Source organism: Podarcis tiliguerta (assembly GCF_965153285.1).
Source record: "Podarcis tiliguerta genome assembly, chromosome: 1".
In the NCBI taxonomy this organism is placed as follows: Eukaryota; Metazoa; Chordata; class Lepidosauria; order Squamata; family Lacertidae; genus Podarcis; species Podarcis tiliguerta.
Genome location: NC_139534.1, coordinates 84813156 through 84837646, shown reverse-complemented (window position 1 = coordinate 84837646; position 24491 = coordinate 84813156). Strand labels below are relative to the sequence as shown.

Below are 24491 nucleotides of genomic sequence, written 5' to 3'. Positions count from 1 at the left end.
CTCCAATTAATTCAGCCACCACCACACTTGGGCACTGAGAGAAGCTCTTTGCGTCGATTCTCTGGCATCCAATGAAATATGGGCATGTTTAAAGGATGTGTGTTCAGTATAGGAGAGGCAGTGCTGGTTCAAACAGGAGCTGAACAGGAAGAGCAAACAGTCTCTCCTGCACTGCAGATTTTTGGCAAGATATTTACACAGGAGAAACTGGTGCCAGCAGCAAGGGGTCACTTTCACGATGCTTGAGATAACATATGCTGGCACCAGTAGGCTAGAAGTGAGTTAAGGCTTTAAAAAGAAAAAAGCCTAGGGTTTAGTTTACACGAAATCCTCTGCTTGGAGCTATCTGTGGCCTCCTTTCACTTTTTATCCCATTCACCTTACCATTGTCCAGGAAGCAGTCAAGACATTAAAAAAAAGTAATAATGGTGAACCATACTTTTATTAAATAAATGTAACAATCAAAGTTCCACAGTGGAAGATTCGTTTCCCAATACAAAATTATAGAAGATTGGGGGGGGGGGGCACAGACATGAGAAAAAGGCAACAAGGCAAATGTGTGAAACATTCCAATGAGACGTGGGCTCTTGGAGCCCATGGGAGGGTCACTCAGTAAAGGAGTGCATACGTATCATTAAATCCTATCTCTCTGAAGAGCAGTGGGCATGCTGCCATTTTAGTTTCTTCAGAGCCCATTAAATGCAGGTCAGGCCAGCCACTGATATACCTTCTTTTATCAGTGATCCTGGGGAGAAGAGTCGGGCCTAGCATGACCGCTACTCAGTTAAGAACTGGAATTTCTCAAGGAATTGTGGGAAGGCCAGACCACCACTTTTCAAAACTCCTTAGGCCCAACTCCCCTTCTCGTGAGTCAGCCCTGAGGCCCAATGACACTCCACTTAGAAATGAACTTGATGAACAAATGGCGCTGTTCGAAATCCTCCACAACCCTCACTAAACCCAAATGCATACCCTTTGGCGTCTCTGGGGATATTTCCACTCACCATCGGAAGGGGGCCCTCGTATTTCTTGGTACAGATTTGCCCCACAGGGGCAAAAGGGGTTAATGACCAAGAGGTTAGTCCTTCAGCAAGCACACCAGATTGCATTGTGTGGGAAGACAATGTAGAGATGCACCTTCACAGAAAACCCACTCCCCTTGGGACAAACATAGGCAGAATCCCTCTACTCTTAATTTCTTTCAAGTCTCCTTCCGTTGGTCCTTTAACAGAACACACACACACACACCTTCCTTCTACCAAGGGAAAAGCAAGGCGCACAAAGGCAAGTAGCTAGTAGTGATAACAACCATTTTTTCAGGAGCGACTTGACTGACCACAAGTCTCTTACCTAAGCTCCCCAGCCCCACCACCAACTCTCATCACCTCTGTGATAGAAAACCAATTGTGAAATTCCCCCCTTGACCATGATTACCACAGCAAACTGTATCTGTGGAGGAATCTGGCTTGCCCGCCAATTTCCACCTCCCACATATTTGCAGCCACAGGATTTCCCGGCCTTGCGGACTCCAAGCCCTGGCTCTCTTGTCAGCCAAGCTCCACTGCATCTATGCACACAGGCTGCAAGTGCAGACAGTGAAGGTACAGCCTGGGGCGAGTTTAGACACCAGTCTCATTTTTCTCGTTTGCTTTGGGAATAGGTTCCTCCTGCACCTTCTTCATCTCCAGCCCTTTCACCCAGGTGTAAGCAAAGGAGCCCCCGAGAACCATCATGTTACTAGTCCACCATAGGAAGCTCTTGGTTTCTTCGTAATAGCCGACGGCTAGCACGGTCTGAGCACATGCTTTCGCGGTCCCGGAGACGTTGTGAGTGAGCGGGCTGGTAAATTTGATCTGAAGTCCTGTCACATAGCCGATAGCAAATCCGAACACGCCGCTCAGAGTCATCATGCCCCAGAAGTTGAGGCTCCCCAATTTATCAAAGTAGTAGAGTGTATGGAACTCACCAGAGAACAACATGAGCGGCAGGAACAAGATACAGGCATTGATGTTGTTATAGAACGTCAGGCGCCAGATGCTGCTATCCACAGCAGGCAGCACTTTTTTAGTGTAAATCGCATTGAGCGAGACGCAGAGGCTGGCCAGGATTCCGAAAACTATGCCCGCCCAGGACAATGTGCCTTCAGCTCCTTCCTGGTCTATACCGAGCCAGAAGCCGCCTGCGAAGCAAAGAAGACTGGTGACATACTGGCCAGGCAAGAAAAGCACAAGAAGAGCCTCAGAATTAGCAACTTAATCCTTAAGATGGGAGTCTTTGACAACTCAGGAGGGGAGAGCAGTTTCTACTCCCTTAGTGTTGTTTATCTTTGGAGATTTGTGGACACACATCAAGACTGTCCTGATTCTTCTGGGGATCATTGAAAAGGAGAACTGGGAACTCCCGCAGAGCACTGATTACAAGGAAATGTGTTTTTGTTTCTAAAACTTTAATGGAGAGTCCAAAATTTCAACACAATATTGCATTTGAGTAAGCATTTTGCTGCTAAATATCTTTAGGGCTGGCTCAATCAGCTGCCCTCCCTTACTGAAATTCTGATTCTTATTGGGCTCTGACTCTTGATTTTTAATTCTCTGTTTTCTAAACTCTTCAATTTTATTTGGGAGAGGCAATTGCGTTTTGTTTTTATTTCATTTCTAGGAAATGTTATTGAGTGTTGTTGTGTTTTTATGTAAGCCACTTAGATATTTTTATTATATTAAGACGTATAATACTTTTGAACAAATAAATACCTTTGTAGTGGGAAGAGGAGATGGACTTGTGGGGCAAGAAATGGTAATTGTAGAGAAATACTAAGCTCTGAAAGTTACTCAAGCTTCTAGCTTTGACACCAACATTTTTGCTCAGTATTCCCTCACTCAGCTCAAGTCAACTTCTTACCAATTCTTTCCACAGACGGTGACCATATGTCGCTAAGTTTTTCTGTATAAATATAAGAGCTTAAAACTTTTATGTGGAAAAATAAAAGTTTATGTGCAAGCCACTGAATTTTTCTCCCATGTAAAACGTAAGCATGCATCTTCCATGTGCTATCATAAGTACTGTATGATCACCCCTATCACTAATGGCAATTAGAAATTTACATGCTATTACTACCTACCAGTTTAGAATAGGCAAGCATCTCTCAGCTTGTAACAGACCTAAACATCAAGTTTTCCATCTAATCCTTACAAGTAATACTGTGAGTGAAACCAATGGTACCATCCATCATACCCATGGCACTTACACCTGTGATGTACTTAATGTCACATTGTCCAACAGCAGTTTGCATTGTACAAAAGGGCCTATCCTTTTTAGGCACGATAACAAATCAGATAAAGAACAAAGCGCTAAGGGACCCATGAGTGATCAGGGAATGCAACAGGGATGAACAGGAGTTCATTCGGAAACTTCACAGTCTTAACAAAGGCTATGGTTCCTTTGCACGCCATGAAGAATTGATCTTCATTACTGTTCCTTTAAGAACTACAGAACATTTCCTTCTGGTCAACTTTCAGCAGACTTTTCTGCCTTACCTTCCCCGGTTCTAAGACAGAAGCTGACAAATTAGATTGTCAGTTATGAAAGCTTTATTTTTAAACAACAAAAAAAAGCTCCAAAAAAGTTAGTCCTAAAGGTATTAAACAAATTTCTCTCTCTGTGTGTGTTATAGAGGACACCACACCACCTGCTCTGCAGCCCCACACTAGACTGCTGCTGAGAGGAGTGGTGGAGAATGCTATCCCAGTATTGAAACGAGATTCAACTACCAGTCCATTAAACTTCTGCATGTGGTCTGACCGAGAAGGGGGGGGGGGGGGCTCATATTGTCTTTCAGGCAGCAAAACTTCCAAGGCAGGCCTCAGTCGCTATTGATAAACAACTGAAAGTTAGAAACCATACTGCAAATCATCCATAGACTCTTCTGTCCATCCTTGCCCTAAGGCTGCAATTCTAGGCCTGTTTTCTTGGATTAAATCCCAGTGGGATTCAAGGGGGCTTCTAAGCGAGAGTGCATAGGCTCAAAAGGCACTGGACACAGTTATTTGTAGAGAAGCAAAGGCCGGGGGGGGGGGGCGGGAATGGGAGAAGTTGGGAACACGAACCCATTTTTTCCCTGGTGGGAAAAAATGGGGGAAACCCTGGGGTTTCTTCCACTTTGGGGGTGGGGAGGAAACCAGTTCCCCCCACTCCAAAATTGTTCCATTTCCCCTACTTCTCCATTTGCAAATTCTATCTTACTAGAACATACCACCCCAAGGTGCTTCTCTGCCATACCTAAGGTTCCCTTTGCCCTGCCCATTAGACCCTACTCACCTATGATGACCCCGCAGGCCAGCAGGGCATACAGAGAAGTGGTCTGCTTCAGGAGCAGGTAGGAGAGAAGCACATTGAAGACGGTGGTGAGGGAGCGCCCCACGTTGTAGAAGGCCACGTCGACGAACTTGAGGCACAGGTTGTTGAAGGTGATCATGCCGATGAAGACCACGGAGAGGGGCAGGACGCTGCGGGACACCTTGAGGTCCATGCGGATGGAGGGGAAGTCCACGACGCCGGCCGGGCAGCAGGAAGCCACGAGGCTCAGGACCTTGCAGATGAGGACGGTGACAAGGCACTGGTAGAAGGTGACGAAGAGCGGCGCTTCGAAGCGCAGCGAAGGGCTGCCCAACAGGTACTTGTTGAGGAACACCATGGTGATGGAGATGAACCAGTAGAGGGAGACCACCGTGGCGATGCGCAGCGCCCGGATTACGAACGGAGGCTGCTTGCCGCCGATGCCGCCGTCCTCCCCCTCCGGGTACTGCTGCTGGAGCAGCGGGTCCGAGGATCCGCTGAGGGCCATCTTGAGGATCGCCGAGCGCTTCAGCTGCACCCTGTTCATGGCGGAAAAGAAGCGGGGGAAGAAGCTCAAGGGAGGAAAGAGGAGGAGGTGCCCGCGGCCACTCGCGCCCCGACGGCCCCGCAGCCAGCAAAGGGCAACGTCTGCAGGTTCATGGACAAGATCCCCGCGCCGAGAGCAGCAAGCCGCGGTGCAATCTCGAGGATCGCTGAAAGGATCTGGCGGCGCCGGCGAGAAAAGGCAAGGCAGGCAGCCTTCTTAAGCGTACTTTACTTGCAAGGAGGACCCATTGCAATCGATCAATGGGGCACGCCTCCAAGAAACGTGTTTGGCTCGGGGAACGCGAGCCAGGTCCGCGCAGGGCTCCGGCCTTCCTAGGTAAAGGTTGCGCTCACCCCCGGAGCCGGGAAGGGGACGCCCGTTCGCTCACTTCCTCTCTGCTGGAGCCCACCAGTCCCCGAGCTCGGCTCCGCCTGCGAGGGGCCGGCCCCGGCTTAAAGGAGCCGAGCGCTCCGGAATTACCGAGGCAGCTGACGTGTCGCGATGGCGCCTGGCGCAAGATCGGAAAACATCCGAGCGACGCCGGTGGCACCTTCCGCGCGGGCCAATGTCCCTTTGATACGCCTTCCAGATCCCGCTTCCCCCGCCCGTGGGCCCGATTCCAAGCACGGGGAGAGAGAGCTCGGGCCAGCGGGCGAGCAGCTCTTTGCAACCTCGCCGCTGCTCGCCTGCCCAAGGCTGCCTCGCCTCGGTGCCTCCCGGTCGACAGCGGTTAGGACCCCCTTCGGACGGTGCTACGGCCAAGGCTCCCGCATGGCAAACTGACAGAGGAGGGAGTTTGAGAAGAGCCGCAGCTCTTGTACCAGTTGCCCTGAGTGCAGAAGAGCACTCACTTGCATCTCCCGGTGGAGAACCGGTGGCCCACCCGATGCTGCTGAACTATAATTCCCATTAGCCCCAGCCACCATGGCCAGTGTTCAGGGATCATGCAAGGTCGTGAAGGCCACAGGTTCCCCACCCTGGTGTGGACCATACAGAGTAATGGGTATCTTCCTATGTGTGCGGCTACCACAGCCTCTATGCCTATTTGCTCCTCTTGACCCTCTCATTTCCCTCTTCTCTCTGTCTTCCTGGGCGGTGCTGCAGCTAGGACGTTCCACTTGTGCTGTCTCGAGTGATGCAGCCGTGAGAATTGCATCCAATGGTCCGTTTCCAACATCATACAATTGTAGAATTGGAAGTGACCCTGAGGGTCGTCTGGCTCAACCCCTTGCAATGTAGGAATCACAGCTGATTGCTGCTCCTTGCAACTAGCACTTGCTTCCCTGCTTTGTTAGGTGGGTAAGTGGCACCTCTGCCACCTCCCTCTGACAAGGAGGGGTGACTGTGTGTATGTGGGGGGGGGGGAGGGTACAGCAGCTATTAAACACCCACTCCCCAGACAGCCCTTCACTCACCTCTCACTTAAGCAGCAAGCAGCTCTTCTGCCTTCTTGCAACAACGACCTGTACTTCCTGGATTGGATGTTTGCTTGCTTCCTTATCTACCTTTTGGTACCACCCATCAATGAAAAATGCTCATGTGGCTCCAACAATCTTTTGGCTATGCAGGCAGGAAAACCAGCAGCTACAGCTTTTTCCATCACTGCAGCCCCACCTGGAAAGGGTCCACATGCTGAATTTCGCTAGCAGCCTTCAAAGACAGCATGAACTCTGCTAGAAATTATGTTTTGTAACCTTGCTTCTCCCCTCTCCCTTTCAGCTGCTATTGTTTAATTCAATTAATTTTCATTTAGTACAGTTATAGCCCACCTTTCATCCCTTTACCCCTTCCCAATAAAATACCAAAGTTTATTTTATTCAAGTTGGCACCCCTGCAGACCAGTGTCCAACCAACATCTCAGCCTCCAGCATACTACAATGGTACCTCAGGTTACAAACACTTTGGGTTACAAACTCCGCTAACCCAGAAGTAGTGTTGTTGTTGTTTAGTCGTGTCCGACTCTTCATGACCCCATGGACCAGAGCACGCCAGGCACTCCTGTCTTCCACTGTCTCCCACAGTTTGGTCAAACTCATGCTGGTAGCTTCGAGAACACTGTCTAACCATCTCGTCCTCTGTCATCCCCTTCTCCTTGTGCCCTCCATCTTTCCCAACATCAGGGTCTTTTCTAGGGAGTCTTCTCTTCTCATGAGGTGGCCAAAGTATTGGAGCCTCAGCTTCACGATCTGTCCTTCCAGTGAGCACTCAGGGCTGATTTCCTTAAGAATGGATAGGTTTGATCTTCTTGCAGTCCATGGGACTGCAAACCTCTGCAGACCTCCGGAACGAATTAAGTTCATAACCAGAGGTACCACTGTATAGCAAAGTTGCCACAATTCTGTGTTCACATTCATGGTCTCCATTTTCAACCCTTAAACAGGATAGATTGCACGTGACAGCAAGAGTCTCAAGAGTCTCCTCCAGCCCCATAATTCAAAAGCATCAATTCTTTGGCGATCAGCCTTCTTTATGGTCCAGCTCTCACTTCCATACATCACTACTGGGAAAACCATAGCTTTTACTATACGGACCTTTGTTGGCAAGGTGATGTCTCTACTTTTTAAGATGCTGTCTAGGTTTGTCATTGCTTTTCTCCCAAGAAGCAGGCGTCTTTTAATTTCATGGCTGCTGTCACCATCTGCAGTGATCATGGAGCCCAAGAAAGTAAAATCTCCCACTGCCTCCATTTCTTCCCCTTCTATTTGCTAGGAGGTGATGGGACCAGTGGCCACGATCTTAGAGCTTCAGATGTTGAGCTTCAGACCATATTTTGCACTCTCCTCTTTCACCCTCATTAAAAGGTTTCTTAATTCCTCCTCACTTTCTGCCATCAAGGTTGTGTCATCTGCATATTTGAGGTTGTTGATATTTCTTCCGGCAATCTTAATTCCGGCTAGGGATTCATCCAGCCCAGCCTTTCGCATGATGAAGTCTGCATATAAGTTAAATAAGCAGGGAGACAATATACAGTCTTGTCGTACTCCTTTCCCAATTTTGAACCAATCAGTTGTTCCATATCCAGTTCTAACTGTAGCTTCTTGTCCCACTTAGAGATTTCTCAGGAGACAGATGAGGTGATCAGGCACTCCCATTTCTTTAAGAACTTGCCATAGTTTGCTGTGGTCGACACAGTCAAAGGCTTTTGCATAGTCAATGAAGCAGAAGTAGATGGCTTTCTGGAACTCTCTAGCTTTCTCCATAATTCAGTGCATGTTTGCAATTTGGTCTCTGGTTCCTCTGCCCCTTCAAAATCCATCTTGCACTTCTGGGAGTTCTCGGTCCACATACTGCTTAAGCCTGCCTTCTAGAATTTTAAGCATAACCTTGCTAGTGTGTGAAATGAGTGCAATTGTGCGGTAGTTGGAGAATTCTTTGGCACTGCCCTTCTTTGGGATTGGGATCCTCTGGCCACTGTTGAGTCCTCCAATCCTCTGGCCACTGTTGAGTTTTCCAAACTTGCTGGCATATTGAGTGTAGCACCATAACAGCATCATCTTTTAAAATTTTAAGTAGTTTAGCTGGAATATCATCACTTTCACTGGCCTTGTTATTAGCAGTGCTTTCTAAGGCCCATTTGACTTCACTCTCCAGGATGTCTGGCTCAAGGTCAGCAACCACACTACCTGGGGTGTACGAGACATCCATATCTTTCTGGTATAATTCCTCTGTGTATTCTTGCCACCTCTTCTTGATGTCTTCTGCTTCTGTTAGGTCCTTACCACTTTTGTCCTTTATTATGGTAATAACTTTGCCCCAGGATGAGAACAGAAATCGTGTGGCGGTGGCACTGCAGCAGTGGGAGGCCCCATTAGCTAAAGTGGTACCTCAGGTTAAGAACGGTTTCGGGTTAAGAACAGATCTCCGGAACGAATTAAGTTCATAACCAGAGGTACCACTGTATAGCAAAGTTGCCACAATTCTGTGTTCACATTCATAGTCTCCATTTTCAACCCTTAAACAGGATAGATTGCACGTGACAGTAAGTGAGCAAACTGGCAAGTGAGCAAGCAGTGGCAAACCGGAAGCTTACTACTTACTTCCTTATTACTTGGCAAGTCCGTTCAGATTACTAGTTGGATACATGCATACCATGGCTGCATCTTCCTAGCCACCAAAGCTAATGGCTGTTAATGGTTCAGTCCTTTCATTCATTTATTTATCCATCTAATCCCTTGCATGCTTTTAAATACATTATTGACTTTTACAATATATTCTGATCATGTCTTTCATGGACTAGTTGAACCTTTGGTTATCTATATGCTTAAGATATACTGCACTACCATCATGGGTTCATGGGTTTCAGATGGGCTATTAACTTCAGAATTCTATTTTTTTTAAAAAAAATGATATTTATTAAAAATTTTATAGTTACAGAAAAAAAAGGAAAGACAGTATATATATAAAAAAAGAAAGTAAAAAAGTAAGAGATAATACATCAAAAATAAAAGCAAAAATACAAACAAACAAAAAACAATACAACCACACAACAAGAAAAAGCAAAAACATTTAAAATCATCCATTTTTCATATCTTTATCTTTCAATGACTTATTTCCTCGACCTCCTCCCACCTCCCATTTTTGTATTCCAGTTAATAATTAAATCAGCAAATCCTTTCCATCTTTCACTGCTTTCTATCGTTTAATTATCTTAATTTATTTTAACCTTATCTTACCATCAAGATCTTAAAATTTATCTATACTTAAATCTAAAATCCTTAAATCTTAAATCCTTATCATATTTCTACTAAAGTCATATAATTTCATTCCACCATCTCCAATCATTCCTTAATTATGCTATATTACTCTAAATAAAATTTTAAAAATTTCCAATCTTCTTCCACCGTCTCTTCTCCCTGGTCTCGGATTTTGTCAGTCTTTTCTATCAGATCCATATAGTCCATTAACCTGGTGCTCTTCTATCCGAGGCTCTTAACTCTTCTCCCTGTCCTGTCTGCAAATTTCTTTTAATGCCAAAAATTAAGTCCCAAAGGGCTTCCTTCTTGGCAGCTCCTTGATTCCATCTCAGCAAGTTTGCCCATACTCCATATTCGAAGCTGTAATCCAAAAGATGTTCCAAGACATACTCCAAAGGCCCTTTGAGACTAAAGAGCTCCACATTTCCAATCTCTCCCTCAGTGCCTCCCTCCATAGGGAAATCTGCCCATCTTCCCTTCTTCAGTCCAAGCGGGGCACCGTCTCTCCGATTCTGACTATTAACTTCAGAATTCTAATAAATATCTGCCATTGACAAAGGTGTTTTAGAGCTGGCTGCAGTTGTGCTGCTTGCCACATGCTGCCCCCTGCTGGTGGAAAGAACACACACATTTATTTATTATGGTTTTTTTCCCCTCCTGTCGAAAGTTAGCCTAAGGCTACAATTCTAAGCACACCTGTTTGGATATTAATCTCGCTAAATTCACTGGGAGTTTCTTCTCAGTATTTTCTTTTTTAAAAAAATTGATATACCGCCCTTCATCTGACGATATCAGGGTGGTTCACAAGGTAAAAATACAGGATAAAAGCACAAATAAATAGTTAGAACCAAAACAATAACCTCACCTCCCACAAGCACCTTTAAATGGCCATAGAATATTAATCAGCCAAAGGCCTGGTTGAAGAGGACCGGGCCTCCCTGGTTCCAACCAAGCATATCGCAGGGAAGATAGAGACACATAGAAAGGCCTCAGAAGATTTTATTTAGTTAAAATATTTATTGACTGCCTTTCTGAGTGCAGCTCTCAAGGCGGCTTACATGATCAAAATCCAGAAACACAATAGTAATGCAAAAAATATGATCTCAATAGCCAGGCAGGCTCAACAGGGCGAAGGCAGTCCTAAATCATTTAGAGCTTTTATAGGTCATCGCCAGCACTTAGAAGTGTGCCAAGAAATAAATGGGAAGGCAGTCCCCATATGCAACCCCCTTAAAAATCTGGCCAACACATTCTGGGCCAACTGTAATCTCTGGGTACTTGTCAAAGGCAGGCCTGTGTAGAATGCATTGCAATACTCCAGACATGATGTGACTCTGGCTTGGTACATGTCACCATGGCTGGGTATGTGTTCTCCAGGAATGGTATGGTTGGCACACTGGTCTCCATTGAGCAAAGGCACTCTTGATCACAGTCAACACCTGGGCATTTAGTGTCAAGGTCAAATCCAGATGAACTCCCAAGTATGCACTGGTTAATCCTCACAGAAGGCAGCGATGGCTACCAACTTGGATGGCTTTAAAAGATCAGTTCATGGAGAATTAGGCTGACGCTCTACTGACATTGAGCGTCTTTGTCTTATCTGGATTGTACTTCATTTTGTTTGCCCGCATGCATTGATTGCCATCTCCAGGCATCAGTTCAGGACCTCCACAGCTACCTTAGAAAAAGATGGAAAGGAGAGCGAGCTGGGTATCATCTGCCTGTGGATGACACCAAACTCCAAATCCCTAATGACCTTCCCCAGCAAAGGACACACATTGACACAGTTCAGCCAACTGAAAATTTTCCCCTTCTTCTATATCTTCAGTGCATCTATGTCCTACGCAGAAAAGGATGTAGGTGCCAGTGTGAAGATTTGAGGATGGGAGGGGGAGGAGGTGCGGCAAAGTTTCAGGAGAGTGGCAGCCTGGTTTCTCATGCACTCACTTGGAGGTAATGTCAATGCATTCCTTATTCCAAGAAAAATGAGCACAGGATTGCAGCTTTAGTCAAGGAAAGTAGGATCACGAGTGCAGCAGAGTGTAAACTGAACTCTTATTTGCAGGGCTGGAATTTCTGATATACCTTTGTCTTACGAATGCACGTTAGCCCTTCTGCATTATGCCACGGGTCCACCTCACTCGGGGTGGGATGAGGAATCTTTTTTGGCCCCAGGGCGACATTCCCTCATGGGCCACAATCCAGAGGCCAGGGCCAGAGGCAAAAAGTGGATGGAGCAATAGATGTGACTCCTGCAGCAGGCTGCATTCCAGACGTGTCACTCTCCCACACACCTTTCTCTACTCAGACAAACAAGAGGCATGATCACAGTGCAGTGACACCTTCCACATTAGCAAAAAAACCCAGCTAAGCAAGGATGTGGATCTGGACCAGAGAGGGGCGTGGCCTGGGGGAAGGTGTGTGGCCTGGGAAGAGTCCCAAAGGCTGAACAGAGGCTCTGGGACCTAGGGTTCCCCACCTTGCCTAACAGCATTCTGCCTCCAGCCGTGGAAAGCCATATTCCTCCGGGAAGCTTGCAAGTAGGGTAGGATGTAAAGATAGGGGGGCACTCCCTATTTGTTTATTTTTTCCTCCTCATCGAATCTCTGAGTTTGGATGTTCCGCTTATCTATAATTCCTGATTGCTATTGAAGCACTTCTTCATATATTTGTCTACACTTTTTTAAAAAGAAAAACAGCAGCAACAAATCAACAATATCACCACATCTGGTACTAATGAATTCCATAGATTATTATTATTTATTATTATGAACACATGTCCTTTCTACTTATCTAGATCCCTTTCTACTCAAAATATCCCTCTGTTTGCTTACAAATAGCATTTCCCCCCCAGATATATAGTAAGCAGGGATAGCAAGGACCTCTGTTGTAATTTACAGTATAGCATGGATGGCGAAACCTGTAGCCCTCCAGATGTGGTGAGACTCGCATCAGCCTCAGGCAGCATGGCCAATGGTCAGGGGTGATGGGCAGAGATATCTGGAAGGCTTCATGTTCTTTATATCCAATTTAGCTTGCAGTTCAAATCCCTTGCCTCCGGGACCTTGATGACTGGCAGCAGAGCTCATGGCAGCAAAGGTGGTGAGACAGATTGGGCGTGATCTCTTGCACAGTGCATTCATTTTGATTTATTATATATATTATACATATATCACCTTTTCTTCTAAGGAGGTGATGATGATTCTCCCTTTTGCTTCTTATCTTTTTTTAGTCTCCTTTTCTTTTTCTTCCAGAATCAGGCAACACACACACACACACACACACACACACACACACACGGACAGTTTTCTGTTCACTATGATAACTATAAAAATGTCATTTTTAAATGGAAGTTTAGATTATGCCACATATTGATATCTCTTGTGAGGAAGTCACAGTGTTTGACATGCACACAACAGTTGGATGGACTTGAGAGTAAATTAACAGCATAATTTACTATGGAGCACAGTGGTTAGTGAATATAGCACGAGAGGTCATCCTGACATGGAACAGTTTCCTTCTCAATTACAGAGGTCACAAGATGGTAATTGATGCTGGAGGAGACATAACTCCTGGCACCACATGGTGCAGCTCCAGCAACTTCGTGTTCTGCATGTGGCATTGCGAATCAATAAGGGCCTTGTCTATTCAGTGGCGCTGCAGGTATAAGCTGTAGAGATCATTCCCAGCAACACCAAGAAGTCTGCTCAAAAATATACAGGACCTACAGGTCTGCTGCTTATACATATAACCAGGTCACAATTTCACCAAGAGGGCAGAGTTTTTCACCTGAGCTGCACTCCGTTCAGGCACATACCTGGTTGAACAATGTAATTAAAAGGGCTTTAACTTTGTGTGGTTGGTGCTGCTGTATTTCGACTAGGGGCATGAAAGTGCTATCTGATAGTGATATTCCTACCCACATATAAGGGTAAGTGGTGACATAGAGGGCAGCCATCCTGTAGGAAGTGGTTTGTAGAAAGATGTAAATTGCTGGAGGAGTGTGAATTTTGCTCAACTTCTTTTGTCACCAAAGTAGCAGGTTTCATAGGCAAGAGGAATGTGTAAGGCTCGTACAGCAGACGTCATATGTCTTGCACTAATGCAGCCTTTCCTTACCTGAAGCCCTGCAGATGCTTTGGACTACAACTCCCATCAGTCCCAACCAGCATGGCTGATGGGAATTGTAGTCTAAATCATATTTAGGGTACCAGGCTGGGAAAGGGTCTACTAGTAGTAACCTTATTTAGACACGAAAGCAAATAGAATTGCAAAAGCCAAAACCCCCAAACAGACTGAAGGATGCTCATAGGAAATCAGGCCTGGAGATCTTGACTTGCTTCAGTACAAATATCCAGGATTTTGCAACCATCTTGTACCAACCCTTTTATTATAACAGAACAGTTCCCTACACCACAGTAGGCAGAGTATTATGGATTAATCCAGGCAGAGCCATCTAGTGTCTTAACCAAAGATCATCCATTTACATGAAATCAGCAGGGCAGGCAAGCATAACAGGAGCAGAGACTTTTAGCAGCACAAAAGAAAACAATGCATACGTAATGTGTTATGCTGTTCCAGACTGGTGTCACCATCTGTAAGAACAAAGCAGCACAGCTTGCAAATATATGTTATAAAACAATATGCATTCCATAATGCCAAACAGCTCCATCTTTGGCTCAGATCTGTTCTTGCTATTGAGATGGAAACTCTTTCGTAGCTCTGAAGGACCACATCCCTGCATCATACACATGCCGGTTTCTGAACCGTATGTTGTGGTTGTTTAAATGTCAGTAGTGTCACCTCACTTTACTCCTTCTGTGTACCTATCTAGAATGAGACCACCCTTCAGACTGGTCTTTTACAGTGGCTGTATTCAGCAACAAGCATATACACATTCCATGTGTACAGTATTATTAGCGGTTTTGTTCTGGGACATCTTCTCCTCTTGCTTCAGAAATGCTCTCCTATACTGCTGCGTTGTTGACTCTTCTCAGTGCTCAGCAGTGTTGTGTTCTTCACTGGCACCCACTGTGTGTGTGGGCTCACATGCACCAGGCGGGGCCAGGGGCTGGGCATGGAGGGTAAACAAAACCTGCTGCGCCAGCCCAACCCACGCCACTGGTAGTGCCAGGCGGACGGGCACAGAGGGTTCATGGGGCCACACTGTGTTGTGTCACTTGCCCACCTAACAAGCTGAAACATGTGCAGAGGAGGGCAACCAAGAGGATCAAGGATCTGGAAACCAAGACTTATGGGGAACGCTTGAGGGCGTTGGGTATGTTTAGCCTGAATAAGAGGAGACTGAGAGGAGACAGGATAGCCATCTTCCAATATCTAAAGAGCAGTGCCATGTGGAAGATGGAGCAAGCTTGTTGCCTCCTGCTCTGGAGGGGAGGGCCCAAAGAACTTTCTGTTTGACAGTGGAACTGACTCCCTTGGAAGGTAGTGGACTCTCCTTCACTGAAGGGTTTTAAGCAGGGGTTGGATGGCCATCTGCCGTTGATGCTTTGGCTGAGATACCTGCATTACAGGAGGCTGAACTAGATGACCCTTAGGTCCTTTTCCAACTCTACAATTCTATGATTCTAAGACCTAGACAGGGAAATTAATTTACATAATTTACATAAAAATGCATTTTGGGGCTTGCTGGTCTGGTCTACTTATTGGACCTACAGGTCCATGAAACGTTTCTCCACCCCACCTTTAATGTTTGGGACCTGCTTATACCGCACCCTCTTAACCACTGTAGTCTCTCATTCCAATAGTATGCTGGTAGAAACATGTTACATTAATTTCACAAACAGATCCTCTGGAACAAATGCTTAGGATGGGCGGGTGGGTGGGCGGGAGGCGTGAATGTGTTTGCATTTTAACAGTGCATTCTAGCCTTCTCTCTTTCATAGAAATACCATGTTCCTTACAATACCATTCTAGTTGGATATAGCTTTCACATCTTTCATTTAATTCCCTTCATTGTCCTTTTCCTTCATTAGCATAATGTAAGTGCAGCAGTTAGGGACGCGGGTGGCGCTGTGGGTAAAACCTCAGTGCCTAGGACTTGCTGATCGCATGTCGGCGGATCGAATCCCCGCGGTGGGGTGAGCTCCCGTCGTTCGGTCCCAGCTCCTGCCCACCTAGCAGTTCGAAAGTACCCTTAAGTGCAAGTAGATAAATAGGGACCGCTTTATAGCGGGAAGGTAACCACCGTTTCCGTGTGCGGTGCTGGTGCTAGCTCGCCAGAGCAGCTTCGTCACGCTGGCCACGTGACCCGGAAGTGTCTTCGGACAGCGCTGACTCCCGGCCTCTTGAGCGAGATGAGCGCGCAACCCTAGAGTCGGACACAACTGGCCCGTATGGGCAGGGGTACCTTTACCTTTCAGTGTAGCGGTTAGAGAATGCAAAGTCCCATTGTATCTTAATCTTCTCAGTTCCCCCAACCCCACCCCGACAGCTTGTTTCCTGTACAAGCTGCTACAGTGTTGCCAAGATTTCTTTCAGACAAGTGGCCAGGTAAGTGGGATGGATGTTTACCATGTTCAGTTTTGTATGCTTACGGTGCCTTAACCAGGTGCTTTGCACTTTGGCAGAGGCAAGGTATTCATAAATGAAAGAAAACATGAGAAGGTACACAAACATGGAAATTCAAAACATGCAAGAACCTCTGGTTTTATGTTTCAAACTAGGTGATGATGACACATGTCCCTGTCCCACTGGGTACCACAACTCTGCCTGGCATACTATACTCTGTCCATCTTATAACATTTATTTCCTTTTCTTCAGCAAGCTTAAGGTCAGGTACTATAAGTAAACTGTTTTGTCACAAACATGGGCGTTTTTGGGGGGGGGGGCGGGTGAGTGGGGAATCTTTGACGCAGCATCTACTAGTAGGTTATTTCACCATTCTGTAGCTTGAACGTTAGCCCACATTTGCTATATCTGTGCATTTATACTGCCAAAAAAATAGGGTTGTGTACACATTATAACTTTAAAGCCCATTCAAAGCTCATTCTTTCCTTCAAAGGATTGTAGGCACTGTAATTTACCCCTTGCAGAGTTGGAATTCCAAGAAGACCTTAACAAGCTGCAGTGCCCAGTATTCTCTGAGGGAAAGAATGTGCTTTGAATGTGCTTTAAAGACACACTGCACACTCAGACTGTATCTATACTGCAGCAGTGTAGTATAGGTCAGTTGATCCCACTTTCCCGCACTGACCACTTGAAAATCGCTGTGGGTCTTGGTAGACCACTTAATTGATTTTAATGCTGGTTATAGCAGTTGTAATGCACTGAGCTGGATGCAGTATGGTTTTTAATTGTATTTCGTATTGATTTCTTTTATTTCTTATTCAAATCATAATACAATAAAATACAGTATAAGAAATAAAAGAACCACCTGGCACACAATTAAAAATAAAGATGACTATTTAATACAGTGGATGTACAGCTTTCTGTTTTCAACTGCATATCCAGACATACCACAAACCACCTGACTGAAATTTGTGGACCAGTTTGGGAACTCCTAGTATAGGTGAACTTTGCTGGGCACACACTGGCTACCGTACGCTGAATTTTGCATGGATCCATGCAACTTGCATTATTGGCCCAGTGTCTCTGCACATTTACTTTGGTGTAGAAACAAGCAGGACTGAGCTGTGCATGAGCAAAATGGTCTGTATCAATTGCCCCTAAAATTGTGGAATGGAACTCAAACCTCTTTCTTGCACAGTATTGTTTGCTTTATTTTAATTTGTTACAGCAGCTAGTGAGAAACTTTTAAAAGAAGTTCAGGGTGCCAGCCAATTCCCAGTTTGCAATACTTGTGCATCCATGATCAATTTATCAACAGTGTTGGAGGACATTCATTTCATAGTCCATTTTGTCCGATATTTAAGAGCAAATGCGATAAATAGCCCTGATACGAACAACCGAGTGCCTAATGCAGACTGAAATGCAAGGCAGAACAATGAAAACATTGTTGAAGCCTGCTGAGAATGCCTGTCTTTATCTACATATCTAAAATGTTTCCCTATTGAATAGCGCATTTTCCCATTACCTCTACATTCTATATCAATAAAAGAACTAGGTGTGTGTAGATGCTATGCTAGATATTGTGGCTAAGCTTGTTAGTGAGGGCGTCGCCTTCCTGCAGGACCTTGTTGTTGGAACAGCTGGGATTTGTTGGAACAGCTGGGATTTTATTATTTACACCCCGCCCATCTGGCTGGGTTTCCCCTGCCACTCTGGGCAGCTTATAGCATATCTAAAAACATAATAAAAACATCAATCATTAAAAACCTCCCAATAAAGGGCTGCCTTAAGATGTCTTCTAAAAGTTGTGTAATTTTTGTCCCCTTGACATCTGAAGGGAGGGCCTTCCACAGGGAGGGTGCCACTCCCAAGAAGGCCCTGGTGCAGACCTACACAAGCTGTGAGCCAGCAAGCTGAAGAAATCGCACTAGCCCTATAATGTTGCAGACAAAGTGCCTGACATTAGTCCAAGGAAGGCAGCTGTTGTCAAACTTTTACAAGAGCTCTAGGGAGGAATTGTTCCTCAAAGTAAGACCAGAAGCATGAAAAAAAACACATAACCACAATGTAACAAAAGTAGAATAATAGAATCATAGAATTGTAGAGTTGGAAGGGACCCCAAGGGAGTCAACTAAATCTCAACTAAAGCCCCCTGAGCCATGGCCATCCAACCATACATTGGATAGAAGGCCTTGACTGCTGCCTTTCAGAATCAGTTTGCCACACATACAATGACAGCAGCCTTCTCTTCTCCATTCACCAAGCCAACTCCATTTTTGTCTTCAAACCCAGCTCTTCATGAAAGTATTTCTGGAGCTGCATGGCTGTACCTCCATTGCTGTCTCTTTCCTATGCCTTCCTCAGCACCCATTTGACAATCTCTAGCATCTCCCTCCACTCCCGTCTAATATAGAGTGTATAATACAGGATTTGCCAACCTTTTGGTGTTAGTGGGCACATTTGGAGTTTTGAGAAAGGGCCATGGGCAAGGGTCACAAAATGGCTGCCATGGCTGGTGTAGCATAGCACAAAATGGGTGCCACATCTGACAAAGCAGAAACACAGGTAGCACCACTGAAAGGTGTGGGCCTACTGCTCATCAGTTTCCCATCAGTGGGAAAAAAGGCACCTATTTTAACCACCACTATGCTCATTCACAAAGAGATGCTTTTTTCTGAATGGAAATGAGGGTGGGCTTTAGTCCCGGCATCCAGCAAAACTTGGGCATGTCTGACAGGGCATTTTCAACATAAGAGGCCAAGCCAGTGCAAGCAGGAACTCAGCAGGGAAGCGCAAACTGTCTCATGTGCACCATGGATTTTTGAGGATATATTTATTTATTGAATTTGTATATCACCCTTTCCCCAAAAGGAGCCCATGGTGGTGACTGAGACCTTTCATGGGTGCCATAAGAGGTACTGGTGGGAACAATGGCACCCATAGGTGTCACCTTGGTGACCACTGAATAAGCCTTTTAGGTTTCACTTTTAGGTTCTGCCAGCTAGGACCAACAACATGTAGAATACTGACTGGCATGATGATATTCATTATGCACTTCTTGCAATAAAAGTACTATATACAACTGATGAATAAACATTCAGTCCTGTGTTGTGATTTTTGGAGAACAAAACATGCTGCTATAGTCAGTGAGTGACACTGGAGGGCACCAAAGTGCCTGCTATCGGAAAACTACATAGCAGGTGTACAAGCGGAAGCTTCTCATTGATCCAATGACCATTTCACACATTTATGCAGCAACAAACCTCAGTTTGTAACCAAAAGAACTCTCAAAAGGGAACCATAGCCAGTTCTGTCTCCTTGATGAATGGTTTTACATTTTTAAGGTATACACCTAGATCATCATATGGATATAACCCCCCCCCCCAAAAAAAAAGTACTGTTAGAGGCAGGGAATCAGCTCAAACCTTTCAGAAGTGTAATGAAGAATATAGAGGATTAAAATTTTTCTTATAGAGTTCTAATTTCTCAAGGATCTTGATGAAGCTGCTAAGACCACAACTGCAGGAGGAAGCAGCTTGTACAGTGGAGAGTTTCTAAATATTACTAATGGGAAGTGCTGCTGGGGATAAATATACTGTTACCTACATGCACCTCAGTCACTGAGCAGTGAGAGATTTCAGGGATGCCAGCACATACCTTGGGTAGTTTTCTTGAAATGGCAATGCTTGGAAATGGAGGCATTGTCTGTGATACAAGGTTTATTCACACATATAGACAGGCTGAGCATAAGATAGAGAGGTCACAGCATTAGTACTGTAACAGATCCTGTTATAAAATCATAGGGCTCGAAGGGATTCCAAGAGGACACCCAGCCAAACCCCATTCCTATGGCACTGTGTTGTTGCCATCAACATATGCACTTGTGGGCAGGGGGCATAACCACCAACGAGCCATTGCTAACAAATGGCCATTAGATAGTTCAGTAGATGTATAATTTCTGATGGAGTTCTACATCCTGTGTCACAGATGTCACTGACCCAGTCGCAACAGATCCTGTGACAGATGTGGGCCTCTATAGTTTCAGTCTGCATCCCCTGGGGCACAATGTGCAGCTGGTGATAGAGATTTGTCAGAGATCTGGATTCAGTGTGTTCCATCCCTTGTGGCATTTCTCCTATTTGAGAGCACAGTGTACCACTGACATTATTATTTATTTACTGAGTTTCATTATTTTATCATCAAAACAGGTGACCTACAAATATCAATATCGGCTGTTTGTATAATAGTCATGGAACGAAGAAGAAGAAGAAGAAGAAGAAGAAGAAGAAGAAGAAGAAAACAACTACAAAAATCAATATATGTGCACTGCAAGAACTATGCAGTAGGAGGTATGGGATTCAGCCCTCCAGATTAATATCAGAGGTGGAAGCTATCATTGAGTGTACTTCATTAATTTGATCTCCTTTTTGTTCATAATAATCTCATGGCCTCATAATAACCTTAAAATATAGGTTATTATTGCTGAGGAATTTAGGGTGGGACAGTGAGATGCCAAAGTCCCCAGCTGTGTAGGAATTTGAACCAGAAGGCATGTCCACACAGCACATGCTCACTTTAATTTGCTATGGAGCCAACCCATGCCACTTTATTTAGCACCATATAACATATCAAGACACTAGCTCCCTAATAATGTTCCCGTATTCAAATCATTCCCTTGGCTCTGCAAGATGGTTGGGCTACTCTTGTGCATGGCTATGGTTCCTAGTTTCCACCATCCTCCTCCCTGTCTTCTTTCCTTGTTTAAAACACAAACAGTTACTCACTCACTCAGTCACAGTTGTCCAATTATGCATTCTTCCAGCTTTTGAGTATTTTATTTCTCATCATGAAGAGCATTGTGGCTGAATAAACACTATTATGTGAAATTTAAATAATGATAAAAGGGGGAAAATACAATCATGCCCTAAAAACTGTGATTGCATCTGCTCCTATTGTATTTTCATATTTCTAATCATGGCGATTATTGAGGTTGAACCTGAGCTATCAAAGCCCCCTTTTGCAGCATTCTATGCATGGGAAACGAACTCATTTTCAATCTGGTAGGACACGGGCCAAATTATGTCAGGAGCTTACAGGGATTCATTGCTGATTTTAAGCAAATGTACCTGGTAGTTCATGTGGCACATCTGAAAACTGATACAAGTCTGCATACAAGTTGCATGACTTTGAAGAAGGTCTGGCTTCAGGAAACAAATTCCAGAGGGGGAGTCATGCTTTAGTGATGAAAAACAACACCCCTGAAAGATACTGTACAGAGGCAGGCATGGATCAGGTTGTCAAAGAGGACAATAGCAGGGATAAGGTAGAATTCTTGTTCACTTCAGATTTAAAAAGTGAATTTTCCTAATCCACACTTTATGAAAAAAATACATGAACTGAAACACCACCCTTTGAAATTTGCACTTCTCCCAATTTTGTGTACAAAAATGCATATACTAAAGTTTGCCTATAAATGTCCATATTAGCGAAGACAGCATACAAAAGTGTTATATTAGGTAACATTGTTTTGCAAAAATGGGTGTATTAGGCACAGTTGCATACAAAAATGTGGCACATTGGCAGAATTTCGCATTAAAATGCTGATGAGTTGTCAAAAGGACTTTTTATTTGTTTATTGCAGACTGAATTTAAGACTGGGAAAATGAGAAACTGAAATTGACAAGAGTTGCCCATTCCTAAGAGGATGGGAGGTGATTGGAATGGAATATCTTGGAAAAACAGCATGTTCGAGGCTGGCTGGGCCCCTGAACAGGAGCACTCCACGCTGCCATGTTTTGTTACAAATGTCACTTTTTAATTTGAACTACTTTCCATCACCACCCACCTATTCTGCTTTCAATATCACTGGCAGAGATGCTCCTATTTACTCTTCAGAATAATCAGTAATCCATAGCCAGGATAGTGATGGAAATGAGCGAAACCAGGTTTGGAGAACAGAGAAGGGGACAGAGTAATTAGAAGGAAGATGAGATGGGTATAGATCAGGGCCGGCCCAAGAAAGTTTGACACCTAAGGTGGATCTCAAGATGGTGTCCCCCTCCCTGCCAGGGAAGAACGTCTGAGAGGAGACAATCAGGAGAAAGGTGGGGAAAGGAAGATTGACACCGGAACCCTGCCACCCGAGGCAGTCACTTCTCTTTGCCTCATGGGTGGGCCGGCCCTGGGGTAGATCATGATAGGGATAGAACAGGGAAGTTTGGGATAAAAGAGCTAGAAGATTCACCACCCCCAGCTCTGCCAGAGGCAGGGAGCACAGAGTCACTAATAGGATGGCAAAAACTAAAGTTACCACTACAGACTCAAAGGGCCATGTGAATTAGTTTCGGTAAAATCAGATTGATCAATGACTATTTGGGAATGGTCAGTTTCTTAGTTGCACAAGTCATCAGATATGATGACCCAAACACAAAACAAGATAAATGGAAAACATCTTTGTATAATCTGCACCTGTGTTGTTTCTGTCTGCAAGTCTGTTCTTACCTTGTCCACCCTTTTGCTGGCACAGACAGGAGTAGTTCAGGAAAGCTGAGATGGAAGAGAAGGTAATAATAGGCTTTGTTTAGGGAACCTTGCAATCTTTCACCCGGGAGACATTTTCTTTGCCACTTAATTTCCGTTGCTGTACAAGAGGCTGCAGCAAAAGTGACCAGCAGGTATTCCTACGATGATAAAAAAAAGAGGAGAGACAGCCAATATGAGAGGTGAGTGTCCTGCCTCCCATTAAACCCAGAATCATGCTGAGAACCATCCCAAAGGAAGTGCAGTTCTATGCCAAGCAAGCCAGCAAGCAAAAAAACCCCGAGTTCGAGTTCTGTGGGCAGGTTGCTGCCTCATGATTTATCACCCAAGCCCTTGGAAGCTCTCGAAAACCCGGGGCCTAAGTGTTCCTGAATAGTGGCATTAATTACTATTAAAAACACACATTTATATCCCTCTCACCTGCTTTAAATCCTGTGAAATTAGATTTCCCACCCCTCCCCTCCAGCCTCAGTGGCAGCCTGGGGTGCTTTATGGGCCTATAAAGCCTTACAGTGCCTGCAGCTTCTACCGGCTTTTATTTATGAGGCCTATAACAGGCTTACTGGCTCCACTATCAGTGTCCCCTGATGATTTCATTTCAGTTTCCCTCGGATGAAATGATTCCCCACAGCCTCTGCGGCTCTGAGAGTTTTCAGAGGCAGGGTAGCATAAAGGGTATGCGGAGCCAGCAAGAGGCTGAGCAAAGTGATTTGCTGCAAGCGCCGGCACAGAGTCACTTAGAGTGCCACAAACACACTTGGAGTGTGTTTAGAACGGAGACTTGTGGTTACCTGGCAATCCTTTACTATCAGCAGCAATGGGAGTAAATGTTCTGCCTCCTGCCTAGATTAGATTAGGGAGGCTCAGGAGCGCCTGCTCTTTCCCCTGTCGTTCCTTCTAAATAGCAAACTTGGGAGGGTGATTGCCTATCAGTTTGGAAGCAAAATGGAGGACACCCCCCTAAAATAAGGTAGTGGTTCCTTAAAAACTTTGGCAGTGGTGGTGCATCCTAAGTATGCATATTTGTAAATTAAAAGGATTTTTAAACAAAGCACCAAATGGCCTCCTCACAAGGGCCTGCCAATTTTGCACAGAAAATGTTGGCGTCACTTCAGGATAGGAGATGGGGGCGAGGGAAGAAAACTAGAATTTGCCTGCTCCAAACCCCTAGCAGGTTATAGAAAGTATCCTGGAAGGGAGGGGGATTTGAGATGACACAGAAAAATCCCTTGCCTGGACTGCAGGTCCCACTTGTTCTATTTTATTATTTACTTAGTTAGATATTTATTAAATCTATATCCTGCCCCTCCTTCCAAATGAGCCCTGGGAGGCAGACAACAAGTAATAAAGCATCTTAAAAATTCCAGTACAGATGCAGACTGGGAAAGTTCTCAGCTCAAAAGTCTTCAGAAACTAGTTTGTTAAGGGTGCTGGGAATTACAGCTCTTTGAGGGGAAAACTTCTGTTCCCTTCTTTGAGGGAAGTCGTATACTTTAAATGTGTGTTGGATGCGCTTTAAATGTGTGGTTTGGATCTGCACCATAACTGGTTTTGGTGAAAAGCAGGGTTTGCATGTTTTCATGGCGCTTCAAAAACCAGCAACATCTGTTTAGTCAGATGGTGGCGGGAGGAAGAAAATAAGTTGTTTTTGCAGTCCACGGCATGGTAAGGGTTAACTTGCCTGTAATGGGAGAGCCTGAGAAAACAGCCTACTCTGGAGTGAGGCTTCAATGGACTTCTTCTTGCCTATGATAGCAACCTGTGAAAAGTGAGATACTTTTCGGGACTCATTTCTTTAATTTTTCTGGCACTTGTTATGACCTCAGAACACTTCCACTTCAGACCTT

The 24491-nt window shown here is 45.0% G+C and overlaps 1 protein-coding gene across 6 annotated transcripts; it reads right to left on the bottom strand.

Moving 5' to 3' along the window:
* Positions 1 to 423: 423 nt before the first annotated feature.
* On the bottom strand, positions 424 to 23607 carry SLC35C1 (solute carrier family 35 member C1). Of its 6 annotated transcripts, none has more exons than XM_083438385.1 (4): positions 23488 to 23607; positions 22606 to 22784; positions 4315 to 4871; positions 424 to 2179 (listed from the first exon to the last, which is right to left on the bottom strand). In XM_083438385.1, the coding sequence occupies exons 3-4, from the start codon at positions 4838 to 4840 to the stop codon at positions 1620 to 1622; spliced, it is 1086 nt and encodes a 361-aa protein (XP_083294511.1). In that variant the 5' UTR covers positions 4841 to 4871; positions 22606 to 22784; positions 23488 to 23607; the 3' UTR covers positions 424 to 1619. The 6 variants fall into 6 exon arrangements, with proteins under 6 accessions (XP_083294511.1, XP_083294512.1, XP_083294510.1 ...); XM_083438386.1 differs by having other exon boundaries at positions 23436 to 23543; XM_083438384.1 differs by lacking the exon at positions 23488 to 23607 and adding an exon at positions 23065 to 23376.
* Positions 23608 to 24491: the final 884 nt, after the last annotated feature.